The sequence below is a fragment of the Bos grunniens genome, chromosome 27 (assembly GCF_055505025.1).
Source record: "Bos grunniens cultivar Pamir isolate PY7600 chromosome 27, Bosgru_T2T1.0, whole genome shotgun sequence".
NCBI lineage: Eukaryota > Metazoa > Chordata > Mammalia > Artiodactyla > Bovidae > Bos > Bos grunniens.
The window spans coordinates 807,404-827,706 of NC_141191.1; the positions used below are offsets into that span (position 1 = coordinate 807,404).

The 20,303-nt window shown below is 53.5% G+C and overlaps 1 protein-coding gene and 6 pseudogenes across 2 annotated transcripts; 2 read left to right on the top strand and 5 right to left on the bottom strand.

Annotated features, from left to right (window-relative positions):
- Positions 1 to 784: 784 nt before the first annotated feature.
- Positions 785 to 904, bottom strand: LOC147343358 (5S ribosomal RNA; annotated as a pseudogene).
- A 3,415-nt stretch (positions 905 to 4,319) lies between these two features.
- Positions 4,320 to 4,439, bottom strand: LOC147343359 (5S ribosomal RNA; annotated as a pseudogene).
- A 3,425-nt stretch (positions 4,440 to 7,864) lies between these two features.
- LOC147343360 (5S ribosomal RNA) lies at positions 7,865 to 7,984 on the bottom strand (annotated as a pseudogene).
- Positions 7,985 to 11,392: 3,408 nt separating this feature from the next.
- Positions 11,393 to 11,512, bottom strand: LOC147343361 (5S ribosomal RNA; annotated as a pseudogene).
- Positions 11,513 to 13,647: 2,135 nt separating this feature from the next.
- Positions 13,648 to 15,680, top strand: LOC147343362 (uncharacterized). Its single transcript, XM_086379846.1, has 2 exons — positions 13,648 to 14,805; positions 15,118 to 15,680. The coding sequence occupies exons 1-2, from the start codon at positions 14,720 to 14,722 to the stop codon at positions 15,512 to 15,514; spliced, it is 483 nt and encodes a 160-aa protein (XP_086235972.1). The 5' UTR covers positions 13,648 to 14,719; the 3' UTR covers positions 15,515 to 15,680.
- Positions 14,932 to 15,051, bottom strand: LOC147343363 (5S ribosomal RNA; annotated as a pseudogene).
- Positions 15,681 to 19,079: 3,399 nt separating the features above from the next.
- LOC147343364 (olfactory receptor 4P4-like) lies at positions 19,080 to 20,303 on the top strand (annotated as a pseudogene). The gene has a single exon (XR_015156054.1). The product of XR_015156054.1 is annotated as an olfactory receptor 4P4-like (transcript).

Consider the following 20,303-nt stretch of genomic DNA (forward strand, 5'->3'; position numbering starts at 1 on the left):
GGCAAAAGACATCAGAGAAGAACGTGAGGAGCAAGCCTGAAGGGAAGTGGTCGTATCTTCAATAGGCTGGGAAAATACGAGAGCCGTTGGAGCAGGGAGGTGACAGCATTGCATCTGCATTTCCAAAAGGTCGTCTTGCTCCACGTCACTAATGATTGGAGAGGCTCAACTCCAAACTCCAAGGAGGGACCACTTCACATGAGCCCGATTGGGCCTCACTGCGATGTCTGTCAATAACCAATGCTGGAGAAGATGTGGAGCAAAGGGAACTCTCCTCCACGGTGAGTAGGAATGGGCGTGGGTAGAGCCGGTATGGAAAAGAATATGGAGGTTCCCGAAGGAACTAAAAGTGGAAGTAGCGTATGGTTCAGCAGTCCGACTCCCAGGCATAGATCCACCCAAGGTATAAGTGAACAAGATAGATGCCCCGTTTGGGCACATCTATCTGTGCCTGTGCGCGCTCACGCGCATGCGCGATGGCCTGCGAGGCAGGGGGTGGGGCGGGGGCTGGGGCTCTGGCTGGAGTCGGTGCAAGCCCAGGGATTGCCTGAGGCAAGCCAAAGGAGCCCCAGATGGAGACGGGACTGCCGGTCGTCGGGTGTCCTGGAAGCCGAATGCGAATGCGGAGGGGCTCGCGGGCCGCGCGGAGGCAACCCAGGTCTGCAGCGGGAGTCGGGGCCCCGGCCACTCGCTCCCCGCGGCCCGGGAGGGGCTGGGGCTGCGGGGGGGATCCAAGAATCGGGACGCGCGGCGGGGGCTGAAGGACCTCTTCTGGTAGGCAAAAAGCCTCGAGCACCCGGGATTCCCAGGTGGTCTCCCATCCAAGATACTAACCAGGCCCGACCCTGCTTAGCTTCCGAGATCAGACGAGATCGGGCGCCTTCAGGCTGATAGGGCCTGAGACGGTGGCGGTTGGCTCGGGGCGCCCTAAGAGCCTTGCGCTTCGCGTCCCTTTCGCTCTGCCCTGCAGGTAGGGCCAACGGGCCGCACCTCTCGTCGGGGGGCGTGCTGTACTTGAGCCGCACGACCCGCGACCGGACTCCAGCCTGCTGACGCCGGCCCGCCCCCCCGAACACCGGCAACACCAGATCAGCAAGCGCCTGGCCGGGCCCGGGGGCCCGAGGGGCTTCCAGGACCCCCCATTGACCGGGAGGGCGTGCGTGCGTGCGTGCGTGCGCGCGGGGCCTGGGGGCTGGGCTGAGGGGTGCGGAGGTCTCGGCGCCCTCCCACCCGCGGCCACTCCAGACCCGGCCGCGCTCGCTGAGCGGGGCCTCCCCCCCGATCCCATTCGCTGCTCCGGCCCGCGCGGCCCCGGAGGTGTCGGTCTTCGGCGCCCGCCGCCTCCCATCCCCCGCGGCCCAGGGGCCTCTGAACCTCCTGCGGGCCTAGGCGCAGCGAAACTTGAGCGCCCAACTTGCCCGGCACCTGTCCGGTGCCCAAACCCACCAGAAGCCAGGGAGGCGCGGTCGACCGGAGCGCCTCAGCCCCTCCCCTTCGCACTACCGAGGCCCCCCCCCTTTGCCCCCACGCCAAGCCCTCGACCTTCCTGAGAGAGCAGACGAGCCACAGGCAGGCACACAGACAGACACACAGACACTCGCACACACCGACGCCAAGGGAAACAGCTGGCCTACGCAAGCTCCTCAGCCAGAGCCAGAGCGCCTGGGAGAGGCGGGGGCCAGACGAACGGGCCGGCAGCTGGCTGTCAGGAGATACAGAGGCAGAAATACATGAAGATTCCGAGACAGACCCCAAGACGGCAAGAGGAGATACACACACACACACACACACACACACTTGAGTGTGGTCTTTGGAAATACTTGTGTTCGTAGTTGCTGGGTTGAGCCCAACTTGAATACAACCCATGGACTGCGGCCCATCAGGCTCCTCTGTCCGTAGCATTTCCCAGGCGAGGATACTGGGAGTGGGTTGCCATTTCCTTCTCCGGCGGGATCTTCCCGACCCAGGGATCAAACCCCAGTCTCCTGCGCGCAGATGCCTTGCCATCTGAACCAGGACATTGCTAATTCCCTAGGCAAAATACAAAGAATAGAGCTCGTGTTCTACTAAATGGAAAGATGATATCCAAAACAGAAGCTGTCCTTTGTTGGTATCTTTGAATCTTTATGTAGTTTTCGTTGATTTTTCCTGTTAAGGCTAACTGAACAAGGCAAGAGAGAAACCCCAGAATTGAAAAGCAATTGACGGTTTTGGAAGAAACATGTGCAGGTGAAGCTCTCTTCCTTTTTGAGAGATGGTTAAATGCAAAGTCTTGATTCAACACATATGACTTTTGTGCACTTTCTTTCAAATCTCCATGACAAAACCCTAAGGCGTCCAGGAAGAAAGGAGTAGAGGGGCAGACAAAAAGAGCAACCTTTCCCCTTGGTGCCATCTCAACCAGCTGCTTAGTTCCTTCATCTCAAGGACTATCATCTGGGCTTCTCTGGTTTGTCTGATTCTTGTTTCGGGGACCGTTTCTAGTCACAAGGCTGTCAACAGTGGGGGTGGGGTGTGTGTGTGTGTGGGGGGGGGAGCCCTTCTTTCCATTCCACATGAGACCCAGTGGACAATCCAGGCCCTGCCCACTGCATTGAGTGTGCAGCAACAATATCAACGGTAATGTCGGTGAACAATGCGTATTCCTGGAATCCACTCCGTTGGCTACTGACTGTGTGTGGTGGTGGTCTGGAACCTAGACCTGGAAGCTTTCTGGATGACTGCAAATGACACCAAAGTCTGAGGACGATGGAAGATCTTCACATTTCTGCAAGAGCCACACACCTCCAGAAGGAACCACAAGACTTGCCTGAAATGGTCAAGGTATAAGTATTGGCCTCAACGTTGGAAGGTCTCCACCTTTGCTATGGAAGTCAAACCATCTTTCTTTGAAATGAAAATGGAGCATACTGAACGTTCACATGCTTCTAGAGCATTTGAAAAGCCCTAACTTGTAGAAATCTGCTGTACGAGTTCCTTGAAAGCAAGAACCTCTATGTATGGATATGTCTTCATGCCTTAGGTTGTGCCTCGAATATAGTGTACACATCAACCCAGGAAAGGAAAGAATTGAATCGCCAAATATACAAAGAGATCAAAAGGGCCGAGCCAAGTGACCCCTTGAGGCTTCCAAGAGCTTTTCTGTCGTTCACACACTAAGTAAATACTGAGCACCTACGATGAGCTAGGAGGCATGTAATAAGTTTCAGGAAATAGAAGGCGGAGAGAAGAAGACACAGAGTTCCTGCTTTCACTGAGACGACTCTAATGATACATCACAGGCAGATCCTTTGAGAACCTATAGAGGGGCCTCTTCCCTCACCACAAAACCTGGGTGTCAGGGAAGGCTTTGCAGAGGCACCATTTCGTGGAGGTCCATAGGTTGAACCTAGGTAAACCAGGGTTGAGTTGCAGGAAGAATTTCAGGCAGGGAAAATAGCATCTTGGAAGGCTATGTGACCAGGGAAACTTAGGACATTCAAGAAACGAAAAATGCCCTATGGGATGGAAGCCAAAGAGTGCAGAGGGCATTCCAGGCAAAAGACATCAGAGAAGAACGTGAGGAGCAAGCCTGAAGGGAAGTGGTCGTATCTTCAATAGGCTGGGAAAATACGAGAGCCGTTGGAGCAGGGAGGTGACAGCATTGCATCTGCATTTCCAAAAGGTCGTCTTGCTCCACGTCACTAATGATTGGAGAGGCTCAACTCCAAACTCCAAGGAGGGACCACTTCACATGAGCCCGATTGGGCCTCACTGCGATGTCTGTCAATAACCAATGCTGGAGAAGATGTGGAGCAAAGGGAACTCTCCTCCACGGTGAGTAGGAATGGGCGTGGGTAGAGCCGGTATGGAGAAGAATATGGAGGTTCCCGAAGGAACGAAAAGTGGAAGTAGCGTATGGTTCAGCAGTCCGACTCCCAGGCATAGATCCACCCAAGGTATAAGTGAACAAGATAGATGCCCCGTTTGGGCACATCTATCTGTGCCTGCGCGCGCTCACGCGCATGCGCGATGGCCTGCGAGGCAGGGGGTGGGGCGGGGGCTGGGGCTCTGGCTGGAGTCGGTGCAAGCCCTGGGATTGCCTGAGGCAAGCCAAAGGAGCCCCAGATGGAGACGGGACTGCCGGTCGTCGGGTGTCCTGGAAGCCGAATGCGAATGCGGAGGGGCTCGCGGGCCGCGCGGAGGCAACCCAGGTCTGCAGCGGGAGTCGGGGCCCCGGCCACTCGCTCCCCGCGGCCCGGGAGGGGCTGGGGCTGCGGGGGGGATCCAAGAATCGGGACGCGCGGCGGGGGCTGAAGGACCTCTTCTGGTAGGCAAAAAGCCTCGAGCACCCGGGATTCCCAGGTGGTCTCCCATCCAAGATACTAACCAGGCCCGACCCTGCTTAGCTTCCGAGATCAGAGGAGATCGGGCGCCTTCAGGCTGACAGAGCCGGAGACGGAGGCGGTTGGCGCGGGGCGCCCTAAGAGCCTTGCGCTTCGCCTCCCTTTCGCTCTGCCCTGCAGGTAGGGCCAACGGGCCGCACCTCTCGTCGGGGGGCGTGCTGTACTTGAGCCGCACGACCCGCGACCGGACTCCAGGCTGCTGACGCCGGCCCGCCCCCCCGAACACCGCCAACACCAGACCAGCAAGCGCCTGGCCGGGCCCGGGGGCCCGAGGGGCTTCCAGGACCCCCCATTGACCGGGAGGGCGTGCGTGCGTGCGTGCGCGCGGGGCCTGGGGGCTGGGCTGAGGGGTGTGGAGGTCTCGGCGCCCTCCCACCCGCGGCCACTCCAGACCGGGCCGCGCTCGCTGAGCGGGGCCTCCCCCCGATCCCATTCGCTGCTCAGGCCCGCGCGGCCCCGGAGGTGTCGGTCTTCGGCGCCCGCCGCCTCCCAACCCCCGCGGCCCAGGGGCCTCTGAACCTCCTGCGGGCCTAGGCGCAGCGAAACTTGAGCGCCCAACTTGCCCGGCACCTGTCCGGTGCCCAAACCCACCAGAAGCCAGGGAGGCGCGGTCGACCGGAGCGCCTCAGCCCCTCCCCTTCGCACTACCGAGGCCCCCCGTTTGCCCCCACGCCAAGCCCTCGACCTTCCTGAGAGAGCAGACGAGCCACAGGCAGGCACACACAGACCCACAGACACTCGCACGCACCCACGCCAAGGGAGACAGCTGGCCTGCGCAAGCTCCTCAGCCAGAGCCAGAGCGCCTGGGAGAGGCGGGGGCCAGACGAACGGGCCGGCAGCTGGCTGTCAGGAGATACAGAGGCAGAAATACATGAAGATTCCGAGACAGACTCCAAGACGGCAAGAGGAGATACACACACACACACACACACACACACACACACACACACACACACACACTTGAGTGTGGTCTTTGGAAATACTTGTGTTCGTAGTTGCTGGGTTGAGCCCAACTTGAATACAACCCATGGACTGCGGCCCATCAGGCTCCTCTGTCCGTGGCATTTCCCAGGCGAGGATACTGGGAGTGGGTTGCCATTTCCTTCTCCGGCGGGATCTTCCCGACCCAGGGATCAAACCCCAGTCTCCTGCGCGCGGATGCCTTGCCATCTGAACCAGGACATTGCTAATTCCCTAGGCAAAATACAAAGAATAGAGCTCGTGTTCTACTAAATGGAAAGATGATTTCAGAAACAGAAGCTGTCCTTTGTTGGTATCTTTGAATCTTTATGTAGTTTTCGTTGATTTTTCCTGTTAAGGCTAACTGAACAAGGCAAGAGAGAAACCCCAGAATTGAAAAGCAATTGACGGTTTTGGAAGAAACATGTGCAGGTGAAGCTCTCTTCCTTTTTGAGAGATGGTTAAATGCAAAATCTTGATTCAACACATATGACTTTTGTGCACTTTATTTCAGATCTCCATGACAAAACCCTAAGGCGTCCAGGAAGAAAGGAGTAGAGGGGCAGACAAAAAGAGCAACCTTTCCCCTTGGTGCCATCGCAACCAGCTGCTTAGTTCCTTCATCTCAAGGACTATCATCTGGGCTTCTCTGGTTTGTCTGATTCTTGTTTCGGGGACCGTTTCTCGTCACAAGGCTGTCAACAGTGGGGGTGGGGGGGTGTGTGTGTGGGGGGGGAGCCCTTCTTTCCATTCCACATGAGACCCAGTGGACAATCCAGGCCCTGCCCACTGCATTGAGTGTGCAGCAACAATATCAACGGTAATGCCGGTAAACGATGCGTATTCCTGGAATCCACTCCGTTGGCTACTGACTGTGTGTGGTGGTGGTCTGGAACCTAGACCTGGAAGCTTTCTGGATGATTGCAAATGACACCAAAGTCTGAGGACGATGGAAGATCTTCACATTTCTGCAAGAGCCACACACCTCCAGAAGGAACCACAAGACTTGCCTGAAATGGTCAAGGTATAATATTGGCCTCAACGTTGGAAGGTCTCTACCTTTGCTAGGGAAGTCAAACGATCTTTCTTTGAAATGAAAATGGAGCATACTGAACGTTCACATGCTTCTAGAGCATTTGAAAAGCCCTAACTTGTAGAAATCTGCTGTACGAGTTCCTTGAAAGCAAGAACCTCTATGTATGGATATGTCTTCATGCCTTAGATTGTGCCTCGAATATAGTGTACACATCAACCCAGGAAAGGAAAGAATTGAATCGCCAAATATACAAAGAGATCAAAAGTGCCGAGCCAAGTGACCCCTTGAGGCTTCCAAGAGCTTTTCTGTCTTTCACACACTAAGTAAATACTGAGCACCTACGATGAGCTAGGAGGCATGTAATAAGTTTCAGGGAATAGAAGGCGGAGAGAAGAAGACACAGAGTTCCTGCTTTCACTGAGACGACTCTAATGATACATCACAGGCAGATCCTTTGAGAACCTATAGAGGGGCCTCTTCCCTCACCACAAGACCTGGGTGTCAGGGAAGGCTTTCCAGAGGCACCATTTCGTTGAGGTCCATAGGTTGAACCTAGGTAAACCAGGGTTGAGATGCAGGAAGAATTTCAGGCAGAGAATATAGCATCTTGGAAGGCTATGTGACCAGGGAAACTTAGGACATTCAAGAAACGAAAAATGCCCTATGGGATGGAAGCCAAAGAGTGCAGAGGGCATTCCAGGCAAAAGACATCAGAGAAGAACGTGAGGAGCAAGCCTGAAGGGAAGTGGCCGTATCTTCACTAGGCTGGGAAAATACGAGAGCCGTTGGAGCAGGGAGGTGACAGCATTGCATCTGCATTTCCAAAAGGTCATCTTGCTCCACGTCACTAATGATTGGAGAGGCTCAACTCCAAACTCCAAGGAGGGACCACTTCACATGAGTCCGATTGGGCCTCACTGCGATGTCTGTCAATAACCAATGCTGGAGAAGATGTGGAGCAAAGGGAACTCTCCTCCACGGTGAGTAGGAATGGGCGTGGGTAGAGCCGGTATGGAAAAGAATATGGAGGTTCCCGAAGGAACTAAAAGTGGAAGTAGCGTATGGTTCAGCAGTCCGACTCCCAGGCATAGATCCACCCAAGGTATAAGTGAACAAGATAGATGCCCCGTTTGGGCACATCTATCTGTGCCTGCGCGCGCTCACGCGCATGCGCGATGGCCTGCGAGGCAGGGGGTGGGGCGGGGGCTGGGGCTCTGGCTGGAGTCGGTGCAAGCCCTGGGATTGCCTGAGGCAAGCCAAAGGAGCCCCAGATGGAGACGGGACTGCCGGTCGTCGGGTGTCCTGGAAGCCGAATGCGAATGCGGAGGGGCTCGCGGGCCGCGCGGAGGCAACCCAGGTCTGCAGCGGGAGTCGGGGCCCCGGCCACTCGCTCCCCGCGGCCCGGGAGGGGCTGGGGCTGCGGGGGGGATCCAAGAATCGGGACGCGCGGCGGGGGCTAAAGGACCTCTTCTGGTAGGCAAAAAGCCTCGAGCACCCGGGATTCCCAGGTGGTCTCCCATCCAAGATACTAACCAGGCCCGACCCTGCTTAGCTTCCGAGATCAGACGAGATCTGGCGCCTTCAGACTGATAGAGCCGGAGACGGAGGCAGTTGGCGCGGGGCGCCCTAAGAGCCTTGCGCTTCGCCTCCCTTTCGCTCTGCCCTGCAGGTAGGGCCAACGGGCCGCACCTCTCGTCGGGGGGCGTGCTGTACTTGAGCCGCACGACCCGCGACCGGACTCCAGCCTGCTGACGCCGGCCCGCCCCCCGAACACCGCCAACACCAGACCAGCAAGCGCCTGGCCGGCCCGGGGGCCCGAGGGGCTTCCAGGACCCCCCATTGACCGGGAGGGCGTGCGTGCATGCGTGCGCGCGGGGCCTGGGGGCTGGGCTGAGGGGTGCGGAGGTCTCGGCGCCCTCCCACCCGCGGCCACTCCAGACCCAGCCGCGCTCGCTGAGCGGGGCCTCCCCCCGATCCCATTCGCTGCTCAGGCCCGCGCGGCCCCGGAGGTGTCGGTCTTCGGCGCCCGCCGCCTCCCAACCCCCGCGGCCCAGGGGCCTCTGAACCTCCTGCGGGCCTAGGCGCAGCCAAACTTGAGCGCCCAACTTGCCCGGCACCTGTCCGGTGCCCAAACCCACCAGAAGCCAGGGAGGCGCGGTCGACCGGAGCGCCTCAGCCCCTCCCCTTCGCACTACCGAGGCCCCCCCTTTGCCCCCACGCCAAGCCCTCGACCTTCCTGAGAGAGCAGACGAGCCACAGGCAGGCACACAGACAGACACACAGACACTGGCACACACCGACGCCAAGGGAAACAGCTGGCCTGCGCAAGCTCCTCAGCCAGAGCCAGAGCGCCTGGGAGAGGCGGGGGCCAGACGAACGGGCCGGCGGCTGGCTGTCAGGAGATACAGAGGCAGAAATACATGAAGATTCCGAGACAGACCCCAAGACGGCAAGAGGAGATACACACACACACACACACACACACACACACTTGAGTGTGGTCTTTGGAAATACTTGTGTTCGTAGTTGCTGGGTTGAGCCCAACTTGAATACAACCCATGGACTGCGGCCCATCAGGCTCCTCTGTCCGTAGCATTTCCCAGGCGAGGATACTGGGAGTGGGTTGCCATTTCCTTCTCCGGCAGGATCTTCCCGACCCAGAGATCAAACCCCAGTCTCCTGCGCGCAGATGCCTTGCCATCTGAACCAGGACATTGCTAATTCCCTAGGCAAAATACAAAGAATAGAGCTCGTGTTCTACTAAATGGAAAGATGGTTTCAAAAACAGAAGCTGTCCTTTGTTGGTATCTTTGAATCTTTATGTAGTTTTCGTTGATTTTTACTGTTAAGGCTAACTGAACAAGGCAAGAGAGAAACCCCAGAATTGAAAAGCAATTGACGGTTTTGGAAGAAACATGTGCAGGTGAAGCTCTCTTCCTTTTTGAGAGATGGTTAAATGCAAAATCTTGATTCAACACATATGACTTTTGTGCACTTTCTTTCAAATCTCCATGACAAAACCCTAAGGCGTCCAGGAAGAAAGGAGTAGAGGGGCAGACAAAAAGAGCAACCTTTCCCCTTGGTGCCATCTCAACCAGCTGCTTAGTTCCTTCATCTCAAGGACTATCATCTGGGCTTCTCTGGTTTGTCTGATTCTTGTTTCGGGGACCGTTTCTAGTCACAAGTCTGTCAACAGTGGGGGTGGGGTGTGTGTGTGTGGGGGGGGGAGCCCTTCTTTCCATTCCACATGAGACCCAGTGGACAATCCAGGCCCTGCCCACTGCATTGAGTGTGCAGCAACAATATCAACGGTAATGTCGGTGAATGATGCGTATTCCTGGAATCCACTCCGTTGGCTACTGACTGTGTGTGGTGGTGGTCTGGAACCTAGACCTGGAAGCTTTCTGGATGATTGCAAATGACACCAAAGTCTGAGGACGATGGAAGATCTTCACATTTCTGCAAGAGCCACACACCTCCAGAAGGAACCACAAGACTTGCCTGAAATGGTCAAGGTATAAGTATTGGCCTCAACGTTGGAAGGTCTCCACCTTTGCTATGGAAGTCAAATGATCTTTCTTTGAAATGAAAATGGAGCATACTGAACGTTCACATGCTTCTAGAGCATTTGAAAAGCCCTAACTTGTAGAAATCTGCTGTACGAGTTCCTTGAAAGCAAGAACCTCTATGTATGGACATGTCTTCATGCCTTAGGTTGTGCCTCGAATATAGTGTACACATCAACCCAGGAAAGGAAAGAATTGAATCGCCAAATATACAAAGAGATCAAAAGTGCCGAGCCAAGTGACCCCTTGAGGCTTCCAAGAGCTTTTCTGTCGTTCACACACTAAGTAAATACTGAGCACCTACGATGAGCTAGGAGGCATGTAATAAGTTTCAGGAAATAGAAGGCGGAGAGAAGAAGACACAGAGTTCCTGCTTTCACTGAGACGACTCTAATGATACATCACAGGCAGATCCTTTGAGAACCTATAGAGGGGCCTCTTCCCTCACCACAAAACCTGGGTGTCAGGGAAGGCTTTCCAGAGGCACCATTTCGTTGAGGTCCATAGGTTGAACCTAGGTAAACCAGGGTTGAGTTGCAGGAAGAATTTCAGGCAGGGAAAATAGCATCTTGGAAGGCTATGTGACCAGGGAAACTTAGGACATTCAAGAAACGAAAAATGCCCTATGGGATGGAAGCCAAAGAGTGCAGAGGGCATTCCAGGCAAAAGACATCAGAGAAGAACGTGAGGAGCAAGCCTGAAGGGAAGTGGTCGTATCTTCAATAGGCTGGGAGAATACGAGAGCCATTGGAGCAGGGAGGTGACAGCATTGCATCTGCATTTCCAAAAGGTCGTCTTGCTCCACATCACTAATGATTGGAGAGGCTCAACTCCAAACTCCAAGGAGGGACCACTTCACATGAGCCCGATTGGGCCTCACTGCGATGTCTGTCAATAACCAATGCTGGAGAAGATGTGGAGCAAAGGGAACTCTCCTCCACGGTGAGTAGGAATGGGCGTGGGTAGAGCCGGTATGGAAAAGAATATGGAGGTTCCCGAAGGAACGAAAAGTGGAAGTAGCGTATGGTTCAGCAGTCCGACTCCCAGGCATAGATCCACCCAAGGTATAAGTGAACAAGATAGATGCCCCGTTTGGGCACATCTATCTGTGCCTGTGCGCGCTCACGCGCATGCGCGATGGCCTGCGAGGCAGGGGGTGGGGCGGGGGCTGGGGCTCTGGCTGGAGTCGGTGCAAGCCCTGGGATTGCCTGAGGCAAGCCAAAGGAGCCCCAGATGGAGACGGGACTGCCGGTCGTCGGGTGTCCTGGAAGCCGAATGCGAATGCGGAGGGGCTCGCGGGCCGCGCGGAGGCAACCCAGGTCTGCAGCGGGAGTCGGGGCCCCGGCCACTCGCTCCCCGCGGCCCGGGAGGGGCTGGGGCTGCGCGGGGGATCCAAGAATCGGGACGCGCGGCGGGGGCTAAAGGACCTCTTCTGGTAGGCAAAAAGCCTCGAGCACCCGGGATTCCCAGGTGGTCTCCCATCCAAGATACTAACCAGGCCCGACCCTGCTTAGCTTCCGAGATCAGACGAGATCGGGCGCCTTCAGGCTGATAGAGCCGGAGACGGAGGCAGTTGGCGCGGGGCGCCCTAAGAGCCTTGCGCTTCGCCTCCCTTTCGCTCTGCCCTGCAGGTAGGGCCAACGGGCCGCACCTCTCGTCGGGGGGCGTGCTGTACTTGAGCCGCACGACCCGCGACCGGACTCCAGCCTGCTGACGCCGGCCCGCCCCCCGAACACCGCCAACACCAGACCAGCAAGCGCCTGGCCGGGCCCGGGGGCCCGAGGGGCTTCCAGGACCCCCCATAGACCGGGAGGGCGTGCGTGCGTGCGTGCGCGCGGGGCCTGGGGGCTGGGCTGAGGGGTGCGGAGGTCTCGGCGCCCTCCCACCCGCGGCCACTCCAGACCCAGCCGCGCTCGCTGAGCGGGGCCTCCCCCCGATCCCATTCGCTGCTCAGGCCCGCGCGGCCCCGGAGGTGTCGGTCTTCGGCGCCCGCCGCCTCCCAACCCCCGCGGCCCAGGGGCCTCTGAACCTCCTGCGGGCCTAGGCGCAGCCAAACTTGAGCGCCCAACTTGCCCGGCACCTGTCCGGTGCCCAAACCCACCAGAAGCCAGGGAGGCGCGGTCGACCGGAGCGCCTCAGCCCCTCCCCTTCGCACTACCGAGGCCCCCCGTTTGCCCCCACGCCAAGCCCTCGACCTTCCTGAGAGAGCAGACGAGCCACAGGCAGGCACACACAGACCCACAGACACTCGCACGCACCCACGCCAAGGGAGACAGCTGGCCTGCGCAAGCTCCTCAGCCAGAGCCAGAGCGCCTGGGAGAGGCGGGTGCCAGACGAACGGGCCGGCGGCTGGCTGTCAGGAGATACAGAGGCAGAAATACATGAAGATTCCGAGACAGACTCCAAGACGGCAAGAGGAGATACACACACACACACACACACACACACACACACACACACACTTGAGTGTGGTCTTTGGAAATACTTGTGTTCGTAGTTGCTGGGTTGAGCCCAACTTGAATACAACACATGGACTGCGGCCCATCAGGCTCCTCTGTCCGTGGCATTTCCCAGGCGAGGATACTGGGAGTGGGTTGCCATTTCCTTCTCCGGCGGGATCTTCCCGACCCAGGGATCAAACCCCAGTCTCCTGCGCGCGGATGCCTTGCCATCTGAACCAGGACATTGCTAATTCCCTAGGCAAAATACAAAGAATAGAGCTCGTGTTCTACTAAATGGAAAGATGATTTCAGAAACAGAAGCTGTCCTTTGTTGGTATCTTTGAATCTTTATGTAGTTTTCGTTGATTTTTCCTGTTAAGGCTAACTGAACAAGGCAAGAGAGAAACCCCAGAATTGAAAAGCAATTGACGGTTTTGGAAGAAACATGTGCAGGTGAAGCTCTCTTCCTTTTTGAGAGATGGTTAAATGCAAAATCTTGATTCAACACATATGACTTTTGTGCACTTTATTTCAGATCTCCATGACAAAACCCTAAGGAGTCCAGGAAGAAAGGAGTAGAGGGGCAGACAAAAAGAGCAACCTTTCCCCTTGGTGCCATCGCAACCAGCTGCTTAGTTCCTTCATCTCAAGGACTATCATCTGGGCTTCTCTGGTTTGTCTGATTCTTGTTTCGGGGACCGTTTCTCGTCACAAGGCTGTCAACAGTGGGGGTGGGGGGGTGTGTGTGTGTGGGGGGGGAGCCCTTCTTTCCATTCCACATGAGACCCAGTGGACAATCCAGGCCCTGCCCACTGCATTGAGTGTGCAGCAACAATATCAACGGTAATGTCGGTGAATGATGCGTATTCCTGGAATCCACTCCGTTGGCTACTGACTGTGTGTGGTGGTGGTCTGGAACCTAGACCTGGAAGCTTTCTGGATGATTGCAAATGACACCAAAGTCTGAGGACGATGGAAGATCTTCACATTTCTGCAAGAGCCACACACCTCCAGAAGGAACCACAAGACTTGCCTGAAATGGTCAAGGTATAAGTATTGGCCTCAACGTTGGAAGGTCTCCACCTTTGCTATGGAAGTCAAATGATCTTTCTTTGAAATGAAAATGGAGCATACTGAACGTTCACATGCTTCTAGAGCATTTGAAAAGCCCTAACTTGTAGAAATCTGCTGTACGAGTTCCTTGAAAGCAAGAACCTCTATGTATGGACATGTCTTCATGCCTTAGGTTGTGCCTCGAATATAGTGTACACATCAACCCAGGAAAGGAAAGAATTGAATCGCCAAATATACAAAGAGATCAAAAGTGCCGAGCCAAGTGACCCCTTGAGGCTTCCAAGAGCTTTTCTGTCTTTCACACACTAAGTAAATACTGAGCACCTACGATGAGCTAGGAGGCATGTAATAAGTTTCAGGGAATAGAAGGCGGAGAGAAGAAGACACAGAGTTCCTGCTTTCACTGAGACGACTCTAATGATACATCACAGGCAGATCCTTTGAGAACCTATAGAGGGGCCTCTTCCCTCACCACAAAACCTGGGTGTCAGGGAAGGCTTTCCAGAGGCACCATTTCGTGGAGGTCCATAGGTTGAACCTAGGTAAACCAGGGTTGAGATGCAGGAAGAATTTCAGGCAGGGAAAATAGCATCTTGGAAGGCTATGTGACCAGGGAAACTTAGGACATTCAAGAAACGAAAAATGCCCTATGGGATGGAAGCCAAAGAGTGCAGAGGGCATTCCAGGCAAAAGACATCAGAGAAGAACGTGAGGAGCAAGCCTGAAGGGAAGTGGCCGTATCTTCACTAGGCTGGGAAAATACGAGAGCCGTTGGAGCAGGGAGGTGACAGCATTGCATCTGCATTTCCAAAAGGTCGTCTTGCTCCACGTCACTAATGATTGGAGAGGCTCAACTCCAAACTCCAAGGAGGGACCACTTCACATGAGTCCGATTGGGCCTCACTGCGATGTCTGTCAATAACCAATGCTGGAGAAGATGTGGAGCAAAGGGAACTCTCCTCCACGGTGAGTAGGAATGGGCGTGGGTAGAGCCGGTATGGAAAAGAATATGGAGGTTCCCGAAGGAACGAAAAGTGGAAGTAGCGTATGGTTCAGCAGTCCGACTCCCAGGCATAGATCCACCCAAGGTATAAGTGAACAAGATAGATGCCCCGTTTGGGCACATCTATCTGTGCCTGCGCGCGCTCACGCGCATGCGCGATGGCCTGCGAGGCAGGGGGTGGGGCGGGTGCTGGGGCTCTGGCTGGAGTCGGTGCAAGCCCTGGGATTGCCTGAGGCAAGCCAAAGGAGCCCCAGATGGAGACGGGACTGCCGGTCGTCGGGTGTCCTGGAAGCCGAATGCGAATGCGGAGGGGCTCGCGGGCCGCGCGGAGGCAACCCAGGTCTGCAGCGGGAGTCGGGGCCCCGGCCACTCGCTCCCCGCGGCCCGGGAGGGGCTGGGGCTGCGGGGGGGATCCAAGAATCGGGACGCGCGGCGGGGGCTGAAGGACCTCTTCTGGTAGGCAAAAAGCCTCGAGCACCCGGGATTCCCAGGTGGTCTCCCATCCAAGATACTAACCAGGCCCGACCCTGCTTAGCTTCCGAGATCAGAGGAGATCGGGCGCCTTCAGGCTGATAGGGCCTGAGACGGTGGCGGTTGGCTCGGGGCGCCCTAAGGGCCTTGCGCTTCGCCTCCCTTTCGCTCTGCCCTGCAGGTCGGGCCAACGGGCCGCACCTCTCGTCGCGGGGCGTGCTGTACTTGAGCCGCACGACCCGCGACCGGACTCCAGCCTCCTGACGCCGGCCCGCCCCCCCGAACACCGCCAACACCAGACCAGCAAGCGCCTGGCCGGGCCCGGGGGCCCGAGGGGCTTCCAGGACCCCCCATTGACCGGGAGGGCGTGCGTGCGTGCGTGCGCGCGGGGCCTGGGGGCTGGGCTGAGGGGTGCGGAGGTCTCGGCGCCCTCCCACCCGCGGCCACTCCAGACCCGGCCGCGCTCGCTGAGCGGGGCCTCCCCCCGATCCCATTCGCTGCTCAGGCCCGCGCGGCCCCGGAGGTGTCGGTCTTCGGCGCCCGCCGCCTCCCAACCCCCGCGGCCCAGGGGCCTCTGAACCTCCTGCGGTCCTAGGCGCAGCGAAACTTGAGCGCCCAACTTGCCCGGCACCTGTCCGGTGCCCAAACCCACCAGAAGCCAGGGAGGCGCGGTCGACCGGAGAGCCTCAGCCCCTCCCCTTCGCACTACCGAGGCCCCCCGTTTGCCCCCACGCCAAGCCCTCGACCTTCCTGAGAGAGCAGACGAGCCACAGGCAGGCACACACAGACCCACAGACACTCGAACGCACCCACGCCAAGGGAGACAGCTGGCCTGCGCAAGCTCCTCAGCCAGAGCCAGAGCGCCTGGGAGAGACGGGGGCCAGAAGAACGGGCCGGCGGCTGGCTGTCAGGAGATACAGAGGCAGAAATACATGAAGATTCCGAGACAGACTCCAAGACGGCAAGAGGAGATACACACACACACACACACACACACACACACACACTTGAGTGTGGTCTTTGGAAATACTTGTGTTCGTAGTTGCTTGGTTGAGCCCAACTTGAATACAACCCATGGACTGCGGCCCATCAGGCTCCTCTGTCGGTGGCATTTCCCAGGCGAGGATACTGGAGTGGGTTGCCATTTCCTTCTCCGGCGGGATCTTCCCGACCCAGGGATCAAACCCCAGTCTCCTGCGTACGGATGCCTTGCCATCTGAACCAGGACATTGCTAATTCCCTAGGCAAAATGCAAAGAATAGAGCTCGTGTTCTACTAAATGGAAAGATGATTTCAGAAACAGAAGCTGTCCTTTGTTGGTATCTTTGAATCTTTATGTAGTTTTCGTTATTTTTACTGTTAAGGCTAAGTGAACAAGGCAAGAGAGAAACCCCAGAATTGAAAAGCAATTGACGGTTTTGAAAGAAACATGTGCAGGTGAAGCTCTCTTCCTTTTTGAGAGACGGTTAAATGCAAAATCTTGATTCAACACATATGACTTTTGCACTTTATTTCAAATCTCCATGACGAACCGCTAAGGCGTCCAGGAAGAAAGGAGTAGAAGGGCAGACAAAAAGAGCAACCTTTCCCCTTGGTGCCATCTCAACCAGCTGCTTAGTTCCTTCATCTCAAGGACTATCATCTGGGCTTCTCTGGTTTGTCTGATTCTTGTTTTGGGGACCGTTTCTAGTCACAAGGCTGTGAACAGCGTGTGGGAGTGGGGGGCTGTGTGGGGTTGGGGGAAGCCCTTCTTTCCTTTCCACATGAGACCCAGTGGACAATCCAGGCCCTGCCCACTTCATTGTGTGTGCAGCAACAGTATCAACGGTGATGCTTGTTAACAACGCATATTTTTGGAATCCACTCCGTTGGCTACTGACTGTGTGTGGTGGTCGTCTGGAACCTAGACCTGGAAGCTTTCTGGATGATTGCAAATGACACCAAAGTCTGTGGACCTTCGAAAATCTTCACATTTCTGCAAGAGCCACACACCTCCAGAAGGAACCACAAGACTTGCCTGAAATGGTCAAGGTATAAGTATTGGACTCAACGGTGGAAGGTCTCCACCTTTTCTATGGAAGTCAAACGATTATTCTTTGAAGTGAAAATGGATCATACTGAACGTTCACGTACTTCTAGAGCATTTGAAAAGCCCTAACTTGTAGAAATCTGCTGTACGAGTTCCTTGAAAGCAAGAACCTCTATTTATGGATCTGTATTAATGCCTTATATTTTGCCTGGATTATAGTGTACACATCAACCCACAAAAGAAAGAATTCAATCGCCAAATATACAAGGAGATCAAAAGTGCCGAGCCAAGTGACAACTTGAGGCCTCCAAGATCTTTTCTGTCTTTCACACACTAAGTAAATACTGAGCACCTACGATGAGCTAGGAGGCGTGTAATAAATTTCTGGAAATAGAATGTGGAGAGAAGAAGACACAGAGTTCCTGCTTTCACTGAGAGGAATTTAATGATACATCACAGCCAGATCTTTTGAAAATTTATAGTGGGACCTCTTCCCTCACCAAAACCTGGGTGTCAGCAAAGGCTTTACAGAGTAACAGTTGATTTGAGATCCGTAGGTTGAACCTACGTAAACCAGGGTTAAAATGCAGGAAGAATTTCACGCAGGGAAAATAGCATCTTGGAAGGCTATGTGACCAGGGAAACTTAGGACATTCTAGAAATGAAAAATGCCCTATGGGTCGGAATCCAAAAAGTGCAGAGGGCATTCCAGTGAAAAGACATCAGAGACAAACTTCGGGAACAAGCAATGAAGGGATGTGATCATATATTCAATATGATGAGAAAATCCAAGAGTAGTTGTGGCAGAGAGGTGATAGAATTGCATCTGCATTTCCAAAAGTTCATCTTTCTCCATAACACTGATGATTGAAGCGACTCAACTGCAAATTACAAGGAGGGACCACTTCCTCGAATCTGAATGGTCCTCATTGCAAAGTCTATCAATAACAAATGCTAGCGAAGATGTGGACCAAAGGGAACTCTACTCCACATGCAGATTGTGTGGGTGAATTCTCTAAGAAATTACGGGAAGAAGTGCTCCATCTTGTTTATTGCATTGTGTTTAGGGGAACTAATTTGGAATTAGTGGAGCCCATTTCTCAGTATATTATTTCCAAACTAGGCAACTATAATTACAGTCTGATAAGATATAACTCAAATAACTTCTGAATGTTAATGTATTTTGAAAGAGGAAATAATCTTGCAAGAGAAATATAGACAAACAGGAAAAGCATAGTTGTCAATATATTAACCTAGAGATGCTTCAAATATTGTTTAAGAAATATGAAAGTTTCATGGAGTATTTCACATGAAGGAATTATTTCCTCTTAAAAGTCAAAAGGGCTTCCCTGGTGGCTCAGGGGTTAAAGCATCTGCCTGCAGTGCAGAAGACCTGGGTTTGATCCCTGAGTCAGAAAGATCCCCTGGAGAAGGAAATGGCAACCCACTCCAGTATTCTTGCCCGGAAAATCCCATGGATGGAGGAGCCTGGTGGTCTACAGTCCACGGGGTCGCAAAGAATCAGATACTACTGAGCAACTTAACTAACTTAAAAGTCAAAAAGGATTATGAGTCCACTCATAAAAATGATTTGTTCTTCAGTTTTATCATGAATTACCTGACTAAAGGATGATTATTTATTGTATTATTCCTTCAAAATTATAGCACATTGTTCACTTTCCAGATTTTTATTTAATTGATATTTATTTAACATTGACTCTGTGCCAGCACTGCAAAACCCACCCACACATCCTACACCAATTTTGTGATTTCATTAGAAACCACTTAATCAAGCAAATTCTATAGTTACCTCTATTTTACATCCTAAATTGGCACATTATATGTCACCCTACTTAACACCATTAAGATCATCTCTTTTTTAAAAATTCTTGATAAATATAATTCCTTGCTTCCTCACAAAATAATTTAAATTATATAAAAACTGGAACTTTGTCTAATTTATCACTGTATTCTTAGCTCATAGAAGAATATTAGTACTAGATAGTCAAAGACTCGTATTAAATGAAAATGATTTCAGTGGGTCTCAAAATAACTTGTCTTTATAAGGTATTGGTGCCATTTAAAGTAGATATTAGGTTTCCATTTTCTCATCAATGATGCGTTTCATTGGTTTTGTCATTTCAGATAACTTTCTTGAACATCAGATCATGGAAGATAGAAATAATGTTACTGAATTTATCCTCTTAGAACTTTCTATGGACAAGAAAGTCCAGATCCTCTGCTTTTTATTTTTCTTATTCTGTTACCTGGCTATTTGGTTGGGGAATTTGATCATTGTGATTTCTATTACATGCAGTCAGCTAATCACCCAGCCCATGTACTGCTTCCTTAACTGCCTTGCACTCTCAGACCTCTTCTACACCTCCACTGTGACACCCAAACTCCTGACTGACTTACTGATGGAGAAAAAGGCCATTTCCTATAAAAACTGCATGACACAGCTTTTCACCACCCACTTCTTTGAGGGGGGATTGAGGTCTTCACCCTCACAGGGATGGCCTGTGACTGCTATGTGGCCGTCAGCAAACCTCTCCACGACGCCATCACCATGAACAGGCAAAAACGTCACTCAATTCTCATAGCGTCGTGTGCAGGGGGACTTCTTCATTCTCTTGGTCTCTTTCTTCTTGCGATTGTTTGACCTTTCTGTGGCCTCAGTGAAATAGATCACTATTTCCGTGATGCATATCTTTTGTTGAAACTAGCCTGCACTGATACTCACAAAATTGGCTTTTTTGTCATTGCCAATTCTGGCTTGATGGGACTGGTGCTCTTTGTGGTTTTGATGGCCTCCTACACTTTGATTCTGTATAATGTGTGCACATATTCTGCAGAAAGCCACCATAAAGCACTTTCCACCTGTAGTTCCCACATCACAGTCCGTGATCCTCTTTTTCACACCTGTCATCTTTGTTTACATTAGACCTGCCACAACATTACCAGAAGATAAAGTGTTTACGCTCTTCTACACAATTATTGTCCCCATGCTCAACCCGCTTATCTACACACTTAGAAACATGGAGATGAAAAATTCCATAAGAAGAGTTTGGTGCAATAAAAGGTTCTGGGAAGGGAGCTTAATGATCTGAAGGTCATTCGTCTGACTCCAGTGACTGTCTTCTCATCACTCCCTCTGTTGCTGATTCTCTCCTGCTAATGGGAAAATCAGTCAGAATGTGTAAAAGCCAAGCCTCCAACAACAGCTTGCCTTCAGTGGTTCCTTCTTTATTTTCCTCTCAATGTGTTTTCCTTGATTTCACTTTTCACTAATAATCCCCTTTGTTTAAAAAAAAAAAAAGAAAAGAAAACTTTTTACA

Bases quoted from the DNA above. Each gene is read 5' to 3' on its own strand.
- LOC147343362 (XM_086379846.1), top strand. From the start codon at position 14,720: ATGGAGACGGGACTGCCGGTCGTCGGGTGTCCTGGAAGCCGAATGCGA. The intron at 14,806-15,117 runs GTCTGCAGCGGG...TCTGCCCTGCAG, and splicing joins GCCGCGCGGAGGCAACCCAG to GTCGGGCCAACGGGCCGCAC.